This window comes from Natator depressus, chromosome 7 (assembly GCF_965152275.1).
Source record: "Natator depressus isolate rNatDep1 chromosome 7, rNatDep2.hap1, whole genome shotgun sequence".
In the NCBI taxonomy this organism is placed as follows: domain Eukaryota; kingdom Metazoa; phylum Chordata; order Testudines; family Cheloniidae; genus Natator; species Natator depressus.
In genome coordinates this window covers 124,039,161-124,062,431 of record NC_134240.1, presented here as the reverse complement: position 1 = coordinate 124,062,431, position 23,271 = coordinate 124,039,161, and the positions used below count along the sequence as shown (strand labels likewise).

Below are 23,271 nucleotides of genomic sequence, written 5' to 3'. Positions count from 1 at the left end.
TTTGTCTGAGCCAGTGTTTTGGCTGCTCTGGTTACAAAGGAGGTGGCACAGGCGGTGGCTGGAGTTTGGGGAACGCTGGCTCTGGGCTCAGCTCTAGCCCTCACTTGCTGGCTGGTGTTTCCTCCCCATGAAATAGGGTACAGTGATGCCAACCTGTCCTTGGTAAAGTGCGTTGGGACCCAGAGCTGAGAAGAGCTGGGTATCCTTGCTGGCAAGTGCTGTGAAGGCCAAGTCACTGCTCCCCCCCGATGTCCCATTCCTCTGGTTTCTGAAGGGCTCCTCTTGCATTTGGTGTCCCTCTTCTGTTCTCTTTCTTGCTTTGCAAGCCAACAGATATGGCAGCTGTGGAGCCTCTGTGGCTCCTGAACCCCACAGCAGCCAGCTGTCCAGCCCTGCGCTTCTCCTGCAGTGACAGTCCGTGGCTTCAGGGCCCTGTTTACCATCCAGTTAATAAATGAACAGGAATCAGTGAAACTTTCCAAACACAGAGCTGGCTCTGTAGTGATTCTGGGGCGGGTGGGAGCCCTGATGCTAAAGCTCAGAGCTGGAAAGCATTCCAAGCTGTGCGGGGGCATTCGCAGCCCAGTTCCAGAGACTCTTTCCCCAACTCCAGCCCCCACCACCCTGCAGGTGCAGTGGGCTGGCACTTGGCTGTGAAACTGGAGAGAGCTGGTTTGAGTTTGCACTTTAGTTCCTGTCAGGAAGGGAGCTCTGAGATCTGAGTTAATCCCAGCGCTAAGGATGTCTCAGTTGCTCTGGCCTTTTGTGAGATTCCTGCTTCTGATTGAAGTGGCAGCCTCTGTGAACTTTTTCCACCACCGCTATGAGCAGCTGGTACAGGCCCTGTTCAATGTGCACAACGAGTGTCCCGATATCACCAGGATTTATACTATTGGCCGCAGTGTCCAGGGGAGACATCTCTACGTCCTGGAATTCAGTGACAACCCTGGAATCCATGAACCCTGTAAGTACTGAATGAGAGGAGGTTCCTGGGGGGGCCCTGTACCTATACAGGCTGCTGTCTGTGCCACGCCAAACCCCATCCCACAGATCGTCCTACATGGTACAGGTTATGGGGCCAGACTGCTTCCTCCAGGGAAGTCACTGTCAGACGGGAATCTGATGCTTTCCTGACTGCCCTAGACTGTGCTATGCTCAGTAGCCTCCATGTTCAGTGGTCCAGATGGCCCATACCATAATTGTAGGCACACAATGCCCACTTTAGCAAGTGAGTGAGTAGGCCCCATAACCAGGGAGACAGGGTGAAGCAGGCATGGGGGTTGACAGGGACCCAAAACCCTGTGGTCACGGATAAAGCTAGAGGTTACCTCTGCACATGGCCCAGTGCACATGGGGAGGAGCCTTAACCCAGTCAGGCACATTAAATGGGACTCTGAGTTTTAAATCCAAGTAAATTTAATGATGAAGGCACCAGCTAGAATTCCCATCGGGCCCCTCCATTTCACTGCCCCAATTAGTAATTGGCAGTTTTCACACCGCCCTGACCCACCCAGGGCTCTGTGCTAGGCAGAGGTGATCTGTGATGGGAGGGAGGAAAGACAAGGTCGCCCCCCACCACCATGCTGGCTGGCAGAGTCTGTGATGGGATGGACTGGCCGAGCCCCTCCACAGGGCACTGGGCTAGGCTTGCATTGCCTGTGATGGGAGGGCGGGGACAGGCCATGGTGAGGGGCTGAAGTCCTGCACTGAGTCTGACCAGCCTTGATATACAGAGGGCTGTGAATTGTTGCAGAGCTCTCTCCCATCTCCTTCACTGTGGCCCACCAGTGCTGAGCGGAGGGACTGTTGTGCGGAGAAGCCAGGGAAGCCAAACCAGCTACAACATTTCATGCTCAGGTCCTTATAACATCACAGCACTTAGATATATGTATAGTGAAAACAATCATCAGATTACCACCAAAAAGTTAAGAAATGGTGAGTAAGGCTAACAAGAAGAATAGGTTACATAAAAAACAACAAGTATTACCTGCTTCTTAGAGTTTAAACTTGGCTTTAAAATCTTTGTCTAAAGCAGTTTCTCACCTAAAGCAATCTCCCGCCATTACTAACCAACATGGCTAGGGTCCAACTTTTGTGAATGCAGAAGCATTGTCCTTTTTTGCTTTCTCAGTGAAGGATGAAAAATATGTCTCTTTGCCTTTCTCTTCTATCCCAAAGTCCACTGTTTTTGTCCCCTGAGTCAGGATGACCCCCAATAACTCTTTCCTGGGCTGCTGATTCCAAGTTGTCTTTGTGTTCTCCTGTTGACTCCATATGCAAAAATGGGCTTCCATTGTATTGGCTTACAATGCTTAATTTACATAACTGACCGTGAGACAGGTGAATCAGCTTCCTTTGTCTCAAAACCTGTTTGTCATCCCTGCCTTGATTTGGAGTTTAAAACGTGTGTTTAGTAAATATACCGAACTTCTTAAATAGCATCCATCTGCACATCCTGGCATGGTTCTGAGGATCAGCATGACATAAGCTTTTATTAGATACCTCACACGACCCGTTTTGGATCAATACTGTGAAAGCAGCGTGTCGGGTGTAATGTCTTTGTACAGGCCAGTCAGCCTCACCTCAGTCCCTGGAAAAATCATGGAGCAGGTCCTCAAAGAATCAATCCTGAAGCACTTACATGAGAGGAAAGTGATCAGGAACAGTCAGCATGGATTCACCAAGGGAAGGTCATGCCTGACTAATCTAATCGCCTTTTATGATGAGATTACTGGTTCTGTGGATGAAGGGAAAGCAGTGGATGTATTGTTTCTTGACTTTAGCAAAGCTTTTGACACGGTCTCCCACAGTATTCTTGCCAGCAAGTTAAGGAAGTATGGGCTGGATGAATGCACTATAAGGTGGGTAGAAAGCTGGCTAGATTGTCGGGCTCAACGGGTAGTGATCAATGGCTCCATGTCTAGTTGGCAGCCGGTGTCAAGTGGAGTGCCCCAGGGGTCGGTCCTGGGGCCGGTTTTGTTCAATATCTTCATAAATGATCTGGAGGATGGTGTGGATTGCACTCTCAGCAAATTTGCAGATGATACTAAACTGGGAGGAGTGGTAGATACGCTGGAGGGGAGGGATAGGATACAGAAGGACCTAGACAAATTGGAGGATTGGGCCAAAAGAAATCTGATGAGGTTCAATAAGGATAAGTGCAGGGTCCTGCACTTAGGATGGAAGAATCCAATGCACCGCTACAGACTAGGGACCGAATGGCTAGGCAGCAGTTCTGCGGAAAAGGACCTAGGGGTGACAGTGGACGAGAAGCTGGATATGAGTCAACAGTGTGCCCTTGTTGCCAAGAAGGCCAATGGCATTTTGGGATGTATAAGTAGGGGCATAGCGAGCAGATCGAGGGACGTGATCGTTCCCCTCTATTCGACACTGGTGAGACCTCATCTGGAGTACTGTGTCCAGTTTTGGGCCCCACACTACAAGAAGGATGTGGATAAATTGGAGAGAGTCCAGCGAAGGGCAACAAAAATGATTAGGGGTCTAGAGCACATGACTTATGAAGAGAGGCTGAGGGAGCTGGGATTGTTTAGTCTGCAGAAGAGAAGAATGAGGGGGGATTTGATAGCTGCTTTCAACTACCTGAAAGGGGGTTCCAAAGAGGATGGCTCTAGACTGTTCTCAATGGTAGCAGATGACAGAACGAGGAGTAATGGTCTCAAGTTGCAATGGGGGAGGTTTAGATTGGATATTAGGAAAAACTTTTTCACTAAGAGGGTGGTGAAACACTGGAATGCGTTACCTAGGGAGGTGGTAGAATCTCCTTCCTTAGAGGTTTTTAAGGTCAGGCTTGACAAAGCCCTGGCTGGGATGATTTAACTGGGAATTGGTCCTGCTTCAAGCAGGGGGTTGGACTAGATGACCTTCTGGGGTCCCTTCCAACCCTGATATTCTATGATTCTATGATTCTTTGTCAGGCTTGATAGGAATTGATGTTACCCAGAACAGTGAGCCCTTTGCCACTGTTTGGCACTGAGGCATTATTAGGGTCACAGGTGCTTTCTCTGCTTTGCAGACAAAACCCGTGCAATTTAGATTGGATTGGCTGCCCAAGTGAGCAGAACCTGCTGGAGTGGGGAGAAGGCAACCTCTCCTCTGGGTGAGAGGCTGTCCGTCTTCTGACTCAAGGAAGTCCAAGGTGTCGGGGAGAGGGCAATCACAGCCTGTGCTTCATGCCTACTTCTTCGCAGCTGGTGAAATCAAGCAGGGGGTGCTGCATCCACCCTCAGGAGCCCAGCAGCACCTCCCTCTGGGGCGTGGGCAGTGACGGTGAGGTACTCGCACTCTCAAGCAAACAACAGCTTGGCCCTTACCAGGAAACAGTCTCCTAACACTGATGGACTCATAACTACTTACTACCCTGCTCTAACCTTTTAGACTGCTAGGGGTGAACTCTGCATATGCCCTAGTGCACATGCGGGGGAACCAGGCCTAAGCCTGAATGTCTACACCACAGTTAAACAGCCCCTTAGCCCGAGCCCTACAAGCCTGAGTCAGCTGGCACAGGCCAGCTGTGGGTTTTTAATTGAAGTGCAGAGATACCCGGGGGAGGGAGGGGGAACTATTGAGAAGTTTATGGTGACTCAGCTCTGCAATCACTAGAGCGCCGATTGCCCTGACAATCCAGCCTCAGCCTGGGAGTGGCAGGGAGATGGCCCTGGTCCTGAGAGTCAGTGAATTAAGCCTCCATGTCCCCAGTGAGTCTTGTATTTCTAATGGCTGCACGTTGGAAGACAGGATTAGAATTCAAAATGACTTTGACAAATTAGAGAATTGGTCTGAAATCAGCAGGCTGAAATTCAGTCAAGACAAGTGCAAAGGACTTCACTTAGGAAGGAAAAATCAAATGCACAACCACAAAATGTGGAATAATTGGCTGGGTGGCAGTGCTGGTGACAAGGATCTGGGGTCACAGTGGATCACAAACTGAATATGAGCCAACAATGTGAAGAAGTTATGACAACGGCTAATAGGAGTGTCATATACAACACATGGGAGGTAATTGTCCCTCTCTACTTGGCACTGGAGAGGCTTCAGCTGGAGTTCTATGCCCAGTACTGGGCAGCACACTTCAGGAAAGATGTGGACAAACTGGTGAGAGTCCAGAGGGGAGCAACAAAAATTCTCAGAGGTTTAGAAAACCTGATCTAAGGGGAAAGGTTAAAAAACCTGGACATGTTGAGTCTTGCAAAAGCAGACTGAGGGGGACATGAGAACATCCTTCATGTATGTCAGGGGCTGTAATAAAGGAGACGGGGATTGAGTGTTCTCCAGGCCCACTGAAGGTAGGACAAGGAGTAACGCGTTTAATCTGCAGCCAGGGAGATTTAGGTTAGAAACACTAGAACCTCAGAGTTATGAACACCAGTTACGAACTGACCAGTCAACCTCTCGCTGCATTTGGAACCAGAAGCACCCAATCAGACAGCAGCAAAGACATGCCCTCCCCCCACACGCCACCCAAAAACCATATACGGTACAGTACTATGTTAAAGGTAAACTACTAAAAAAATAAAGGGAAAGTTTAAAAAAAAGATTTGACAAGGAAAGAAACTGTTTCTGTGCTTGTTTCATTTAAATTAAGATGGTTAAAAGCGGTATTTTTCTTCTGCACAGTAAAGTTTCAAAGCTTTATTAAGTCAATGTTCAGTTGTAAACTTTTAAAAGAACAACCAGTACATTTTGTTCAGAGCTATGAACATTTCAGAGTTACGAACAACCTCCATTCCCGAGGCATTTGTAACACTGAGGTTCTACTGTATTAGGAAAATCCTTATAACTAGAAAGAGAGTTAAGCTGTGGAATAGGCTTCCCTGTCGCTGGACGTTTTTAAGAACAGGTTGGACTAACACCTCTCTGGGATGGTCTAGCTATACTTGGTCCTTCCTTAGTGCAGGGGGCTGGGCTTATGCTCCCAAGGTCCTGTCCAGCCCTACATTTCTATGCACAGGCGCCGGCTTTCAGGTTTCCCTGGGGTACTCAACCCCCGCTCAGCTCCAGGCCCTGCCCTCACTCCACCCCTTCCCCCAAATCCCCACCCTGCCCAGCCTCTTCCTGCCCCCACTATGCCCCCACCCTGTCTCTTCTCACCCAGTTCTGCCCCCTCCCCGAAACACGCCCCATCCCTCGCTCCTCTCCCTCCCTCCCAGCGCCTCCTGCAAGCCAGAACAGCTGATCCACAGCGGGTGGAAGGTGCTGGGAAGGAGGGGGAGGAGTTGATCGGCAGGGCAACACTGGGTGGGAAGCGATGGGTGGGGGGAGAGCTGGCTGCCAGTGGGTACTTAGCACCCCCTAACTTGTTTCTGTGGGTCCTCCAGCCCTGGAGTACCCACAGAGTCAGTGCCTGTGTTTCTATGATTCTATGATCATAGAATCATAGAATATCAGGGTTGGAAGGGACCTCAGGAGGTCATCTAGTCCAACCCCCTGCTCAAAGCAGGACCAATCCCCAACTAAATCATCCCAGCCAAGGCTTTGTCAAGCCTGACCTTAAATACTTCTAAGGAAAGAGATTCCACCACCTCCCTAGGTAATCCATTCCAGCGCTTCACCACCCTCCTAGTGAAAAAGTTTTTCCTAATATCCAACCTAAACCTCCACCACTGCAACTTGAGACCATTACTCCTTGTTCTGTCATCAGCTACCACTGAGAACAGTCTAGATCCATCCTCTTTGGAACCCCCTTTCAGGTAGTTGAAAGCAGCTATCAAATCCCCCCTCATTCTTCTCTTCCGCAGACTAAACAATCCCAGTTCCCTCAGCCTCTCCTCATAAGTCATGTGTTCCAGTCCCCTCATCATTTTTGTTGCTCTCCTTCTTGTAGTGTGGGGCCCAAAACTGGACACAGTACTCCAGATGAGGCCTCACCAGTGTCAAATAGAGGGGAACAATCACGTCCCTCGATCTGCTGGCAACGCCCCTACATGTACATCCCAAAATGCCATTGGCCTTCTTGGCAACAAGGGCACACTGTTGACTCATATCCAGCTTCTCGTCCACTGTAACCCCTAGGTCCTTTTCTGCAGAACTGCTGCCGAGCCATTCAGTCCCTAGTCTGTAGCGGTGCATTGGGTTCTTCCGTCCTAAGTGCAGGACCCTGCACTTATCCTTATTGAACCTCATCAGATTTCTTTTGGCCCAATCCTCCAATTTGTCTAGGTCCCTCTGTATCCTATCCCTGCCCTCCAGCGTATCTACCACTCCTCCCAGTTTAGTATCATCCGCAAATTTGCTGAGAGTGCAATCCACACCATCCTCCAGATCATTTATGAAGATATTGAACAAAACCGGCCCCAGAACCGACCCCTGGGGCACTCCACTTGACACCGGCTGCCAACTAGACATGGAGCCCTTGATCACTACCCATTGAGCCCGACAATCTAGCCAACTTTCTACCCACCTTATAGTGCATTCATCCAGCCCATACTTCTTTAACTTGCTGACAAGAATACTGTGGGGGACTGTGTCAAAAGCTTTGCTAAAGTCAAGAAACAATACATCCACTGCTTTCCCTTCATCCACAGAACCAGTAATCTCATCATAGAAGGCGATTAGATTAGTCAGGCATGACCTACCCTTGGTGAATCCATGCTGACTGTTCCTGATCACTTTCCTCTCATGTAAGTGCTTCAGGATTGATTCTTTGAGGACCCGCTCCATGATTTTTCCGGGGACTGAGGTGAGGCTGACTGGCCTGTAGTTCCCAGGATCCTCCTTCTTCCCTTTTTTAAAGATGGGCACTACAGGAGCCTTTTTCCAGTCATCTGGGACTTCCCCCGTTCGCCATGAGTTTTCAAAGAAAATGGCCAATGGCTCTGCAATCACAGCCGCCAATTCCTTTAGCACTCTCGGATGCAACTCGTCCGGCCCCATGGACTTGTGCACGTCCAGCTTTTCTAAATAGTCCCTAACCACCTCTTTCTCCACTGAGGGCTGGCCATCTACTCCCCATGTTGCGATGCCCAGCGCAGCAGTCTGGGAGCTGTCCTTGTTAGTGAAGACAGAGGCAAAAAAAGCATTGAGCACATTAGCTTTTTCCACATCCTCTGTCACTAGGTTGCCTCCCTCATTCAGTAAGGGGCCCACACTTTCCTTGGCTTTCTTCTTGTTGCCAACATACCTGAAGAAACCCTTCTTGTTACTCTTGACATCTCTTGCTAGCTGCAGCTCCAGGTGCGATTTGGCCCTCCTGATTTCATTCCTACATGCCCGAGCAATATTTTTATACTCTTCCCTGGTCACATGTCCAACCTTCCACTTCTTGTAAGCTTCTTTTTTATGTTTAAGATCCGCTAGGATTTCACTGGTAAGCCAAGCTGGTCGCCTGCCATATTTACTATTCTTTCGACTCATCGGGATGGTTTGTCCCTGTAACCTCAACAGGGATTCCTTGAAATACAGCCAGCTCTCCTGGACTCCTTTCCCCTTCATGTTAGTCTACCCATCCGTTCCCTGAGGGAGTCGAAGTCTGCTTTCCTGAAGTCCAGGGTCCGTTCAATGTGTTATGCTGCATTTCTTGTCCTAGTCTGATGCTGAGCAGCTGTTAAACAACCACTGTGTTCTACTGTGGCAGTGGCCGTGTCTCGGTGGTGGGCCATGCTTTCGGGTAGGTCCTAGGGAGGCCACTTCTGCTGCGCTTTGGCAGTGGAGGGGTTGGGCAGTGTAAGAATGCAGATACTATTCTGAAACCTGTTGTTATTGATTAGTGAGTTTACTTATTAAATGAGAGAGAACATTATTACTTATCTGAGTGCCTAGGAGCCCCCGTCCTGGCCCAGGACCCCATTTGCTAGACGCGGTACAAACACAAATCATTTGGGTCATTCGTTGGTTCTGCTCAGAGGTGTCACTGGGTTGCTCCATTGAATGTTGGCTCCCTGTTCATGGGGAGTAACTGGCTCCGCACCATATCTCAGCCCCCACGCTCCCTGTTTTTGGTGTCACTGGGTCTTTTGTTTTTCCCAGTGGAGCCAGAGTTCAAGTATGTTGGGAACATGCATGGGAATGAGGTTCTGGGCAGGGAGCTGCTGCTCCAGCTCTCTGAGTTCCTGTGTGAGGAGTATCGCCAGCGGAACGAACGGATCACACGGCTCATCTGGGACACACGCATCCACATCCTGCCCTCCATGAACCCAGACGGATATGAAGTGGCTGCCAACCAGGTACCAGGCAAGCATTCTCCTCATCTCACCTGGCAGGGGCATGACATGCCCTTGTGCTGTAGGACCCCAGTGCCTCTTCCACCAGTAATTGCTAAGGATGAATAGAAAAGAATAGCACAGGCATGAAGGGACAAAATCAGAAAGGTACAACATGAGTTACACCTAGCAAGGGACACAAAAGGCAATAAGAAGAGGTTTTGTAAATCCATACAGAGCAAGAGAAAGATTAAGGAACATGTAGATCCACTACTTAGTGGGTTGGAGAGCTAACAACAGACATCAAAAAGGCGGAGCTGTTTAATGCCTATTTTGCTTCCATCTTCAGCAAGCTGGAGGGGTTGCAAGCACTCTGGAGGAAAGGATTAGAACTCAAAATGACCTTGACAAGTAGGAGAATTGGTCTGAATTCAGCAAGCTGAAATTCAATAAAGACAAGTGCAAAGTACTTCATTTAGGAAGGAAAAATCAAATGCACAGCTACAAAATGGGGAATAACTAGCTAGGCCAGGGGAGGGCAAACTTTTTGGCCTGAGGGCCACATCAGGTTTCCAAAATTGTATGGAGGGCCAGTTACGGGAGGCTGTGCCTCCCCAAATGGCCAGGTGTGGCCTGGCCCCCAACCCCTATCTGACCCCCCCTGCTTCTCGCCCCCTGACGGCCCCCCCCAGGACTCCTATCACATCCAACCCCCCCTGTTCCCTGTCCCCTGACGGCCCCCCCGGGACTCCTGCCCCATCCACCACCCCTGCTCCCTGTCCCCTGACCACCCCTGGACTCCCCGCCCTTGACTGCCCCCCACCGCCCCATTCAACCCCTCCTCTCATTCCTGATGGTCCTCCCGGGACCCCTGCCCCATCCAATCACCCCTTCTCTCTGTCCCCTGACTGCCCCCAGAACCCCTGCCCCTGACTGCCCTCGGTCGCCCCATCCAACCCCCCTCTCCTTCCTGACTGCTCCCCGGAACCCCTGCCCCCATTCAACCCCCCTGTTCCCCGTGCTCTGACTGCCCCGACCCCTGAGCACCCCCTCGAACTCTCCTGTCCTCTATCCAACCCCCCCTGCCCCCTTACCGTGCTGCCTGGAGCACCGGTGGCTGGCTGGGCTACAGCCACGCTGTTGTGCAGCACAGAGCACCGGGTCAGGTCGGGCTCTGCAGCCCCCCCGTCCAGAGCGTTGTGCTGGCAGCGCAGTGAGCTGAGGCTGCAGGGGAAGGGGAACAGCGGGGGAGGGGCTGGGGGCTAGCCTCACGGGCCAGGAGCTCAGGGGCCGGGCAGGAGGGTCCCACGGGCCGTAGTTTGTCCACCTCTGAGCTAGGCAGTAGCATTGCTGAAAAGGATTTGTGGGGGGTACAATGGGTCACAAATTGAATGAGTCAACAATGTGATGCAGTTGCAAAAAAGGATAATATTTTCAGCAGTATAGTAACAGGAAGATTGTATGTAAGATATGAGAGGTAGTTGTCCCACTATACTCAGCACTGGAGAGGCCTCAGCTGGAGTTCTATGTCCAATTCTAGGCCCCACACTTTAGGAAAGATGTGGACAAATTTGGAGAGAGTCCAGAGGAAAGCAACAAAAATGATAAAAAGTTTAGAAAACCTGACCTATGAGGAAGGATTTTTTAAAAAGTGAATCTTTAGTCTTGAGAAAAGCAGACTGAGGGAAGAGGATTCAAAATTGTTACAGGCTGTTATAAAGAGGACTGTGATCAATTGTTCTCCATGTCCACTGAAGGTAGGACAAGAAGTAAGGGGCTTAATCCACAGCAGGGGAGATTCAGGTTAGATAACAGGAAAATCTTTATAATGCTCAGGGGAGTTAAGCTCTGGAACAGGCTTCCAATGGAAGTTGTGGAATCCCTGTCATTGGAAATTTTTAAGAACAGGCTGGACAAACACCGTTGTGCTCAGGCAGAACAAAGTAAACCTGGACCATCCCCAAGAGACTGAACTAGATGACCCTTCCTGCTCTACGTGTCTATGATTGCGGGGAGAAACCGTCATTCTGCTGTCTCTTCCACCTGCACCCTCCAAATCCCTGATCTCTCAGCTTGTGTTTCATCCCATCCCCCTGCCCTTGCTCCCTCAATGTGTGTTTCACCCAACTTGGACCCCATCCTGGGAACCATGGGTCCTTCAACACATCTCACCCCAGCCTGGACCTCCAAAACGCCCAGGTCCTCAGCCTGTGATGTACCTCACTTGGGCCCCTCACCATTGTCTCTGTGGCTCTGTTGGTTTCATTATTGCTACAGATTGTGGACTTTACAAGTCCTCAGGGAGCTGACTCTGTTTTGTTTGTATTTCAGTCTCCCAGAGTTCAGCTAGCTCTGACCTGCATCTGCCCTCTCTGAGTGACAGTCTGGGAGCTGACCAGGAAACCTGCTGTCCTCCTTTATTCTTGCTCTGCATTGACTGGGGTGGGGGTCAGATAGTAAAGATGCCAAGACCCATGGCACTGTCAATGGACTGTAGAGAATGGACTGTACCTGGACATCTGACTCTAACCCTGCAGAAGTTACAGGCACTGGGCCGATCTGCCCTTGCTAAATCCCACAGCAGTTGCAGGGTGGGAGGGTAGAACATGGCCCCAGGCTAAGTAGGTAAGTAATTCATTTAAGGGGACACCTCTCTGCTGCCCAAGAAGGCAAGTTGCTGAATCCGCACAGTGCTGGGGACATGTTCCCTACACAGCAGGGAAAACAGGCAGCTGAGAAATGTTGCCAAGAACAGGATGGGAGGAAGACTGGTCCTGTGACTAAAGAGGCCTGTGGCCACCAGATTCTCTGGTCCAGCCAAGCAGTGCTCAGTGCTGAATCAAGAGGGTTGTGTGCGAGGGTAAAGTAGCTTTCCACCACCTTATGGGCCCCCCAGTGAAGCTGGTTCAGCCACCAACGTGAATTGGAGTAGTCCTAATCTGATGGAAAATGGAATGCCGAGGAACATAGGAATTGCCAGACCGGATCATTGGCAAGGTCCATTGTCGCAGGGTCATGGGTCCCTTGAAGGCAGGATGGGACCAGCCCCTCGTGAAGTAGCTGCTTCCCGCCCTGAGGGAGGTGGGGCAAAGGGGTCAGCCGATACGTTATTGGTCACCTGGTCCTTATAAAAGGGCTCCGCGCGCACAGTCTGGGAGCGGCACCACAGGGGCTGGTGGCCGGCGGGCGGGCGGGCTCTTGTGGAAGGCCCTGAGCCAGCGTCTGTAGGAGGCTGAGGACGCCAGCCAGGACCGGATTTACAATGGCGCCAACGCCTCCATCGTGCCGGGCCCAAGCTCAGGCGGGGGGGGTCCATGACACTCGCTTCCTCCACCTCGCAGCGCTGCACGAGCGGAGGCTCTGAGAGCGAGCAGCGGACATCCAGCCCGCCGAGAACCCACGGGGCCCTGGGAGCCGTGGGTCCTTGGCCAGCTCCCTGCCTAGAGAGCCGGCCCTGGAGCAGGGAAGGAACTACATTTCCCAGCATTCCCTTGGCCACTCTCCACGGGAAAGGGAGGGGGAAGGAGTGGGGAAGCTGAGACCCTATGCGCTGCAGCTTGCTGTGAATGGGGAGCTGGCTGCTTTGGGGGGGGCGCTGTGAATGGGGAACAAGTCTGCCCAAGGAGTAGAAGGCTTTGGCCCAGCTATCACCCTCAAAGACTTCCCCAGGCTGGATGAGGGATGCTGGTGTGACCTCGCCTGGCAGCCCCCAAAGAAGGAACTGGGTGGACTGAACGGACAGTGCCCCTCTCTGTCTGAAGCCTAGCAAGGGAGGTCTGTGGACCCCACCAGGAGAAGTTAAAATGAAAAGTAAGGGAGGGGAGGCTCTACTCGAGGACCTGGGCAGCTTTAGGAAGGAATCACGTAGGAAGATTTCCACGGCCAAGTCATAGAAACAGAAATTGGCTTTTCTTTTCCAGATTTATCTAATATTCAGAAAGGGAATCTAGCACCTGCCTTCCAGATTTGAACACCCTCAAAATTCAGGGGTGCTCAAGCTCAATTTAGGCTGCTATTTACTTCATTTTACTTTACTTCATTTCTCCCAAATCCAATATGCTGATCCACTGTAACTTGCTGTAGAAAAAGTAGGATAAAATTGAGCAACAAATGCTGGGGTCTTCCCAGTGCTAAGTCGGACTGGAATTGCTATTTTCGACAGCCATGATCCTTTTTTTTTTTACTTTTTGTTTAAAAGGAAGACAGTAATATTGCACTTGGAAATTCCCCACAGAAACAAAGAGTGGAAAAATGAATAACAAAGGCACCTCAACTTTTCCTCATTTATGTAGGACAGTCTTATCATATGGATCCAGATGTCCTCCAATCACACAAGCTGAAAATTGTTCCACTTTACTGCAGTTCTGTAACTGTGCAGGGACCAGTCCTTTCTGTGTTCTGTGCACATCCAAAATTCCTCCTGAATTCAGAAGGGCCTTGCTTTTGTGACCACACTACCAGATATTTTCAGCCCTGGTAAGCGAAGCAGGTTTACAGTTCGTAAGTGGGCAGGAGGCCTCTCAGAAAAAGTTAGGTGCTGTGGGAGGTGTTGCTTATTCACTAGGTAAGGTGAGACCTTCCTGTTACCATAGTAAACCAGTGCAGCACAGAATGCGCTTTGCTCCCAGAGTCGAGAATGGGGTCTTTTGCTTCTGTACGCAGCCCTTTAAAGACAATGAAAAGACTCCCACTCACTTCAACAGGCTTTGGACAGAACTGGTTATACACAGGGTAACTCCACTGTCTTCACAGGGTCTTGTCCCACAGCGGCGGGGGGCCAGGTGAGCTTGTTGCAGAGCTGCTGCTCAGGGATGGGAACCTCCTGCACCCCAGCCTCCAAAATCATTCAGGCTGCACTTTCTGCACGACTACGTGCTAGCTGAGGGGTGTATGGGAATTAGTGCCCCTGCTGCAGGTGATGGGCATCTCAGGTACTTAAAGCCATGGCCTAGAGGAGGGAAGCACTTAACTGCAGAGTCTGCAGCTGCCTAGGGCTGGCACTGAGGATTTAGAGTCCCTAGTGCTGCCATTGCAAGGTTCAAACATGCTCAGTCTTGGAATTGCCACCCCTCCCTTCCTAGCAGCTGCAGCTATCTGAGGCTGGCCTCTGGCAATTGGCCCCATGGCTGTAGCCAGAGAAGCTGCACGTGGCTCTGTGACTACTGGGGGCCATTAAGCTAGAGCAGATAAAGAAAATGGAATTAACCTCAAGGAACAGAGATCACCAGTAGGAAAGGAACGTCAAGGGGAGCCGGGAAAGAGGAAGCAGGTCAGGTTTGCATGGGGAGAATAGCCCCAGCTGGTTGGGGAGCACGTCCAAAGTAGAAAGGAAACAAGCATGGGGAGAGGTGTTGGTGACCAGGCAGTAGACTAGCCTGTAGATGGGAGCAGAGGGAGAAATGCTGGTGTCTTCAGCTTCCCGAAGGCTAAGTCTCACTTTGGGGAAATGGTGTTTGCAAGTGGCTTGCTCCAATGGCAGGATGGGGGCTGGGGAGGGGATTTGTCAGAATTGATCAGGTATCTGCGGGCTGTGGTACTTTATTGAGCTGAGGCCAGAACCACACACACTGACTGGTGACATGGGGTGGCACTGGAGACATGGCTGTAGAAGGTCTAAATGAGGAAGGAGATAAATCTGTGGGGAGCTTCCCTGATCACTTGTGAAAGTTCTACTCACTGTAGACACTGGTAAACCCACATGGGTGTACAGCTCAGTGAGAAGAACTGGGGCTGAGGGAGCTGTGTATGGCAATGCAGATAGTCATGTAGAGGTGTGGGATGAAAATGAAGAATGTCTCTGAGATTCAGTACCGGGTACACTAGGGCACCAATGGCCCTGCCACACCAGGCCCACACTCGGAGCCCACAATGACTACATAGGGGCCCACAAATATGTTTGGTGCCAGTTCCCACAAAAGGTTAATCCGGCCCTGACTCCAAGGGACTGAGCCTGGGGGGTTAGTGCTCTGTAGTGGAGCAGGGAAAGACTCAAAGGTAGCCCAGAAAAGGGTGTAAACAGGGCCCAAAGGGTGGGAAGCCCAATGCAATATTACTGTATTATTGCATTGGCAAAGCGTTGGCTGACGAGAAGCTCACAAAGGCCAGAAGAACTTGGTGTTGCTTGGGACTTTTTTTTTTTGCCCTCCTGGTTCAGTTTGTGGCTTGGCTAGAGGGCCAAGTCACAGCTCCAGCCCTGACCCATGTGCATGGAGTTTATTAAATGAGCCCTGAGGAAGAGGGAAACCTCAGGTAGCATGCTGCAGTGCCATCCCAGGCCATTGCGGGGGAGGCAGATGTGCTGTTAGCATCCAGCTAGTCTAGTCTCCTGTCCGACACTGGCAGCACCTCATCCACCAGAAGGGGAACAAACTGCCCTGCAGTTGGCAGACATGGGATATGCTGGGCCCTGGAAGGGCTCATCTGGATCAGGCGGATTTAATCTCTGGGCCATGATTTTCATTGGCAGTAACCACACTAATGCTGGATGCAGAATGCAAACAATGGTCCCATAAAATAAATGTAAATAGCGTGAGTGAAGGTGCGATGCCCAGTACTCAGGTGCATGCCTGGGTCTGTGTATGATTTCCCTGTTCCTACTGGAATTATCCCACTCTCCTGGTGCTGTTAAACATGGTCCATGGGCATGGAAATCAGGCTGATCTAGTCATGGCTCTGTGACTGACTGCTGCGTGACCTTGGACAAGTTGCTTACTCAGGCTGTGCCTCAGTTTCTCCTTCTGGGAAATAGAGATAATGATACTGACCCTCCACTGTACCATGCTCAGAGAGTGCTGTTTCTTCCTCTGGCCTGCAGTGACTCATAGCTGGTGGTCTCAGACACTACCGAAGCCCAGTTACCTTTTGTAGCTTTTGGGACGTATCCAGGCTCTTCCCACATGGTGTTTGGATTGAGCCTGCGCTCTCCCTGCTCTTACAGGAGTTATGTGCCTTCTCCCTCCAGGAACCGGATGCCATTGGGTACCTGACGGGCAGGAACAATGCCAACGGAGTTGACTTGAACCGTAACTTCCCTGATCTCAACACTTTCATGTACTACAATGAAAAAAATGGTGGCCCCAATCACCACATCCCTCTTCCAGCCAACTGGAAAAGCCAGGTATGGACCAGGAATTTCCAGCAGTATTACAGGATTGCACCAGCACTGCCCGCATGGAGAAACATCTACCCCTGCTCTGTACTTCCCAGCCCCCCTTTTCAAAGAAACAGCATCTCCTCTATGGGCCCCAGGTACAGAGGTGAAAGTAAGCCGGCCCGGTCCGGTCTGGCGTACCAGCAAGAGCCAATACGCCATGCCAGACCGGACCGGCTTCCCTAGTCTGGCACTTTAAAGGGTTAGGGTTAGGGCCCGGCCCCGCCTCTTCCGGTCAAGGCCACGCCCCCCTGCTCAGGACTCCTGGAGTACCAGTAAGTCCTTTAAGTTACTTTCACCCCTGTCCAGGTAATGGTTTTTGTCTGAAGAACATGACACAGTTTGCGTCACAGGGCTTTCAAGAGGAGCCTGACCCAGCAGTTGCCCATTTTAGTGCACACCCGGAGTTCCATCCTGTATAAGTCTGCACTGGAAAAGTGTTTTTGTCTGAAAAATCCTGTGAATACTTTTACTTTGGGGGGGATTTGAAAGCAATTAGTCAAATGGGGTGTCTAAAATGAGATTTACCAAAAATCTCAACTTTCTAATAGTTTGCGTCGCTCTGCCTAAAAACACTGTGTGTAGCGTTTACAACCAGCCTAAGTATGTCAGGTACTTCAAACATATGAAAATGACTTCTTACCGCTCCCCAGACTCCATTAACTCTGGAGGCACGTCTGGCATAACAGCCCCAGCTTTAGAAATGTCTGAAATCTTTGAGCGCAAGTGAAAATGTGACACCCCGCCCCGCTACCCCATGCTCTCCTCAGTGGCGAGTAAGGTACTAGTCTGGCTTGGTGAGTGATTGCTGCCCTCTGGGTAGCGATGGATGCATGGATTCTGTAGACGACATGGCAGCATTGAATTTTGGCAAGAAGATCTGAATGAAGAGGGAAATGAGGCACATGGGCCAGGCACACAGGGCAGCATGGAAGGATGCCCGAAAAGGGGAGGCACAGAAGGAAATTAACAGGTTGTCAAAGTTGGTGTCGTTTGCCTAGTGGAAGGTTTCTGGGAATATGGTAGGCAATAAGGTCAGACATGCAGGTGGGAGTGGGCTAGGGCGGGCCTTAAGTCTGAGTTATGCAGACCAATGGGAAGGCACCATGGCCTTCGGCGAGGGGCCAGGAGAGCAATTCTGGCAGTAGTGTTTGGACAGACTGTAGGGGCAAGGCAGGTACCTGGGCAGCTATGGAGGAGGCGGGTGCCATGGTCAGGGCAGCAAATGTTCAGGCCTGCATGAGCAATTCAGCCATGTGAAGAGAAGTGGAAGGCTTCCAGATGTGCGCTGGAGGAAGAGAGAGCAGGATGGAGTCACATCAGGATGTGAGAGGCTGGGAGAGAGGGGCTGGTAACGGCAGGTAGTGGAGGACAGCAGAGAAGGGAAGGGGAGGCATATGGAGCGCAGGCTAGGAGGTAGCACCCTGTCATCCTCCCCGACCCCCCAGAGCACTGTCCGCAAGCCAGGCTGTGCTGAGACTCCTCCCTGAGCTCAGTGCTGCAAGGGTTCTCCTGCCGCCCATGCTGGCGTCTCCTTTGCTTGCAGGTGGAGCCAGAAACACTGGCTGTGATTCACTGGATGAGCCGCTACAACTTTGTCCTCTCAGCCAATCTCCATGGTGGTGCTCTCGTGGCGAACTACCCCTACGACAAAGCCCAGGAGCAGCGGAGCCGGGGCTATCAGCGCAAAAGCAACACCCCGTCCCCCACGCCTGATGACAAGCTGTTCCGGAAGGTGCACGGGGGGCATCATGAGAGCTCCTAATGGGGCTTGGGCCCCACATGTCAGAGATCTCACAAGATCAGCTCTTCTTCATTCAGTATCTGAACCAGACTGTAGGGGTCGAGGGTTTGGGTCTGGGATTTGAATCCAGACTACCTCCCCTTGATCCCCCAGCCCCCAAACAAACGTGATGGGGTTTGGAGCGGAAGTTCCAGTTTTAGCCCAGGCTTTGTTTTTAATCATCTGCAATAATCTCTTTGAAACTGGCAATAATGGGATGTTGGGCTAAATATGTCTCTGGTATAAACACCACTGATGTCCAGGGTGTTTGCACCAGGAATGAATCTGGCCCATTTCTCATGCACAGGGAAGTCTAGGCACAAGCCCCTCCTTATCAGTGCAGCCATCCTTTCTATAGGTCTGAGAGCCGCCAGAGCTGGCCTGAGCGCCCTCAATTCCCAGGGGCTTCAATAGGAGCAGGATTGGGCCCTATGTGACACTAACAAGCTCCCAACTAATTAGTTTTACTCTTCCTCCTCCTTGCCCAACCCACCTCTCTGGAGAGGGTCTAACAGGCCTGCACTGTGGTAACCTGCAGTTTGGTGTGTGCTCTGAAGTCATGTCTGACTTTCCACCGTGTTTCCCAAGTCAGCCTGTGCGGATGGAGGGTTAGTTTTACTGCTGGGCAGTGATTGCTGAGCAGAGAGAATCCAGGCTTGACAGCTGGGATAAAAACGTATCCGGACGATAAATCTGCTGCTTCCGGGGTCGGCTCCAACCTCTGCCTCCTGTAGCCTTGGAAGAAGCTGCCCGAGGGGCTGGCTATTCCATAACTGTCCATTATGGGCTTTCTTGCACCTTCCTCCGGGTCTGTCCATTGGCAGAGGCAGGAGACTGGGCTCCGAGCTAGCCTGTTCCTCTCTGCTCCTACGGGCTCTTGTGTCTGGGTAGGGAGCAGCAGGGACTGTAAGGGGTAAACGGAGAGCTCGGGCTGACCTGCCTCATTCAAAAAGACCTGCATGACCTCGGCTTCCAAGGGTTACTTTCTGAAGAGGCGGGATCTTGTTGCTATGGCAATGAAAGCCAAAGCCAGGGCTCCAATCAGAAAGCGCTGTGGGCAGGTTTTGTCCTGGATTTCCCATTACAAGTTGGACTGAATTTATATTGCAACAGAGCCCTCCCCCCACCCTTCCTATCAGGGCTCCCATTGGGCAGCAAACCCCAGGAGGGGGACGGGCGACCCCACCCGACTGTGCAATGGCATCCCCCAACTCGAATTCTCTGTGGGCTTTGTGGGAAGTTTCCTGAGCCCATGGGGTCAGGGCTGGGGTCAGGTTCCCTTGCTGGGGGTGTGGCAGGGGGCAGGTTCCCCTGCGCGGGAGGGGCTGGGGGGGGGCAGGTTCCTGAACTCAAGAGGGCAGGGCAGGGGCATGTTCCCACGCTCATGTGAGCAGGGCTGGGGTATAGGTTCCTATGATGGCGGGCTGGGGGGGTGTCTGTGTGAAGAACAGTGGTGGGGCTGTGCTGGGCCTGCTCTCTCTCACTTGGGTTTAGCTCCTAGTGTCCATGGGAGCAGACTCAGGCTGAGAGACATGGGCCAGAGGGGCAAAGCCAGTGCTGTGACCAGCCTCATGCTCTCTCTGCAGCTGGCCAAAGCCTATTCCTACGCCCATCACTCGATGCACCAGAGCCCAACCTGCGGAGAGCAGTTTGCAGATGGCATCACCAATGGGGCCTCCTGGTATTCTCTCAGCAAGGGTAAGGGCTGGGGGAGGGGGTACTGGGAGCTGGAGAACGGTCCAGAGGGAACAGGAGAGGTGAGGATACGGGAGACCTGGGCTGCAGAGGGGATAGTGGGACAGATAAGGGCTGGGGAAGGGATGAGCAGGGTCGGGGGGGGAATGCGGAGGTGTAATGGCTATGGGGAGGGTACAGGGTTAAGGGCTGGTGAGACAGTATGTGGAGATAATGGCTAAGGAAGGGGTACTGGGATCTGGGGGTGCACCCTCGGTGAGTGATGAGTACCCAGATTCTGGGGGATTGGTCAGGAGTACTCATTTCTGTCAAACCTTGAGTATGAAGCTGGGAGGGGCCACAATGTGGAAGTGACAAGACATAAAAGGAGCAATAAAATTTAAAAAATAATAATGGAAAAAATTTATATCACTGGCTGTACACTGCCAGTCATGAGTGCTGACAACTGATAAGGGAGGTTAGATTGTCCATGGATATCTTTATGTCCAGTAGGGTTAAAGACATCAAGAAAGATTTAAAAAGACTATATTAGGAGCAGGAGAAATCCTAGCAATGGTATAGGTCCATTACTAACTAGGGGTGATAAAATTTCTATTCTGTGTTTGGGAAGAAGCTGGATGGCACAGTCACAGCTTGCCCTGATAATGAAAGAGTTTATTCTGACAGTAACGTGGGAGGATGTTAAACAGCAACCGCTAAAATTAAACATTTTCTGATTGGAGAATACAAAAACTTGGGCAAAAGAATTGTCCGAGAAGCTCTCTGAGCCAGTGATGTTGATATTTAACAATCTGGGAACACTGGGAAAGACCCAGAGAACTAGAAAAAAGCTAACGTGCCAGTATTTAAAAAGGGTGAACAGGACAACCTGGGTAACTACTGTAAGCCAGTTTGTTTGACATTGATCCCAGGCAGAATCCTGGAAAGGCTGATACGGGGTGCAGTCAGTGACGAATTAAGGATGGCAGCATAATTAACGCCAATTTGTGTGGTTTTATGGAAAATAGATATTGTCAGACAAACCTGATATCACTATTTGATGAGATTACAAGTTGAGTTGGCAAAGCTAACTGCGCTGGTACAATATATATTTGTAGGGCATTTGACTTAGTACTGCCTGACATGCTGATAAAAAATGGCACTACACAAAAATCAATCCCATTTATATTAAATGGATTAAAACTGACTAAATGATTAATCTCAAAAATTAATTGTAAATGGTAAGTTGTCATGCTATGCAGTGTTTATTTCAGCAGATTTTTCAGGGATCTCTTCTTGGCTCAATGCCATTTAATATCTTTATCAACAATTTGGAAGAATATATAAAATCATGGCTGGTAAAGTTTGCCGATGACACCAAAATTAGTGCAGTGTTAAATAACGATAAGGAAAGGCTACTGATACAGTATGATCTAGGTCACTTGGTAGTCTGGGCTCACTTGAATCACATGTTTTAATACAACTAAATGCAAGGTCATACGTATATTAACTGAGACTACAGGTCACACTCACAGGATAGGGACTGTGTTTTAGAAAGCGGTGAATCATAAAAGGACTTTGGGGTCATGGTAGACGCAAACTGAACTCCCAGTGCAATGTGGTGACTAAGAGAGCAAATGCAATTTTTGAATGTCTATATAGGCCAGAGTTGGGCAAACTATGGCCTGCGGGCCACATCCGACCCGCGGGACCATCCTGCCTGGCCCCTGAGCTCCTGGCCCGGGAGGCTAGCCCCTGGCCCCTCCCCCGCTGTCCCCTCTCCCCCACAGCCACGCTGCTGCATGGGCAGCGCTCTGGGCGGCGGGGCTGCCTGCTCATGCAGGGCAGCACATCAGCGTGTCTGGCTCCAGCCTGGCAGCACTGCGGCCAGACATGCTGCTCTGAGCGGCATGGTAAGAGGGCCGGGGCCGGGGGCTTGGATAAAGGGCAGGGGATCCCAGGGGGCAGTCAGGTAACAGGGAGCAGGGGGCGGTTGGATGGGGCAGAGGTTCTGGGGGGATTGCAGTCAGGGGATGGGGAGTGGCGGGGGTTAGACAGGGGGTGGAGTCCTGGGGGGCTGTTGGGATGGGGGTCTCGGGAGGGGGTGATCAGGGGACAAGGAGCGGGGGGGGGTTGATGGGGGGATTCTGAGGGGGACAGTTGTGGGGGGGCAGGCTGTTTTGGGCAGGCAGCCTTCCTGGCCCTCCATACAGTTTCGCACCCCAATGTGGCCCTCAGGCCAAAAAGTTTGGCCACACCTGAAATAGGCAGTACAATACTGAGCAGAAGCAGGCAGGTGGTGTTACCACAGTATATGGCATTAGTGAGACCATGGCAGGGTCCTATATCCAAGTCTAGTGTCCACAATTCAAAAGGTATGTGGAAAATTGGAAAGGGTTCAGTAAAGAGCTCCACTGATGCTCTGAGGTTTGGCAAACCTGCCTTACATTGAGTGTATCTAATCTCTCACTATATTTAGTTTATTAAAGAGAAGGTTCAGAGGTTATTTGATCATGGTCTACAATTCCCTCCATGGGGAAGAGATTTCTAACAGTAGACAGCTCTTTAATCTAGCAGAAAAAGCCTGAACAAGGTCCACTGGTTGGACGCTGAAGCGAGACAAATTCAGGCTAGAAATAAGGTGCCAATGCTGTACAGTGAGAGTAATTATCCATTGGAACAACGTACTGAGGGACGCAGTGGCTTCTCCATCTCCTGAAGACTTTAAATCCGGGCTGAATGTCTTGCTAAAAGACACGCTCTAGCTCAGCCAGCAGTTATGGGCTTGAGGCAGGAACCATTTGGTGTAATTCTCTGGCCTGTGCCCTGCAGGAGGTCAAATGAGATGATCATAATGTCTCCATCTGGTCTGTGTCTCGTGCACTTGGAGAGGCACATGCAGCTCCTAAGCACAGAGCTCTGGAGAGCCGCACCTGGCAGGTGTTGTGGGAGAGGAGGGGACAATTGGGTTGCAAAGAGGATAGAGAGAGGCAGCACTGAGAGGGGCTGTGAGAAAGATTTGGGGTGAATGCTGGAGATATGAGGGGATGTTTGGGGGACCGGATATGGGAAGGGCTGCTGGGGAGGACCGGAGAGGTGGGCCGTACATTTGGAGGGAAGACAGGGAGTGTCTTTGGGAAGGAGGCAGAGGGGAGGGCCATACTGGAGGAGGGGGCATGGTGTGTCTCTGGGCCTGGCCACAACCTCTCCTTGTCTCCTCTCAGGCATGCAGGACTTTAATTATCTTTACACCAACTGCTTTGAGATCACTCTGGAGCTGAGCTGCGATAAATTTCCACCTCAAAAGGACCTGGAGAAGGAGTGGCTGGCCAATCGTGAGGCGCTCATCACCTACTTAGAGGAGGTAAAGGGGCCACATGTAGACCCTGATACCAACCTCATGTAGGGCTGAGATCCCTGGCCCCTCCCCCCTGCTTTGCATCGCAGGGGGAAGAGATGCAATGGTGGGGGGCACCAGCAGAGGCTGGGAACATGGAGGGAGGCCCTGG

At 51.2% G+C, this 23,271-nt stretch overlaps 1 protein-coding gene across 1 annotated transcript in view; it reads left to right on the top strand.

Annotated features, from left to right (window-relative positions):
* Positions 1 to 676: 676 nt before the first annotated feature.
* CPN1 (carboxypeptidase N subunit 1) overlaps positions 677 to 23,271 on the top strand; it is a 36,381-nt gene continuing 13,786 nt past the window's right edge. The window contains exons 1-6 of the mRNA XM_074959570.1: positions 677 to 964; positions 8,983 to 9,179; positions 16,117 to 16,272; positions 17,852 to 18,040; positions 19,675 to 19,786; positions 22,987 to 23,126. Of these exons, the coding sequence (XP_074815671.1) occupies positions 742 to 964; positions 8,983 to 9,179; positions 16,117 to 16,272; positions 17,852 to 18,040; positions 19,675 to 19,786; positions 22,987 to 23,126 (1,017 nt within the window). The 5' untranslated portion in view covers positions 677 to 741. The remainder of the gene's footprint in view (positions 965 to 8,982; positions 9,180 to 16,116; positions 16,273 to 17,851; positions 18,041 to 19,674; positions 19,787 to 22,986; positions 23,127 to 23,271) is intronic.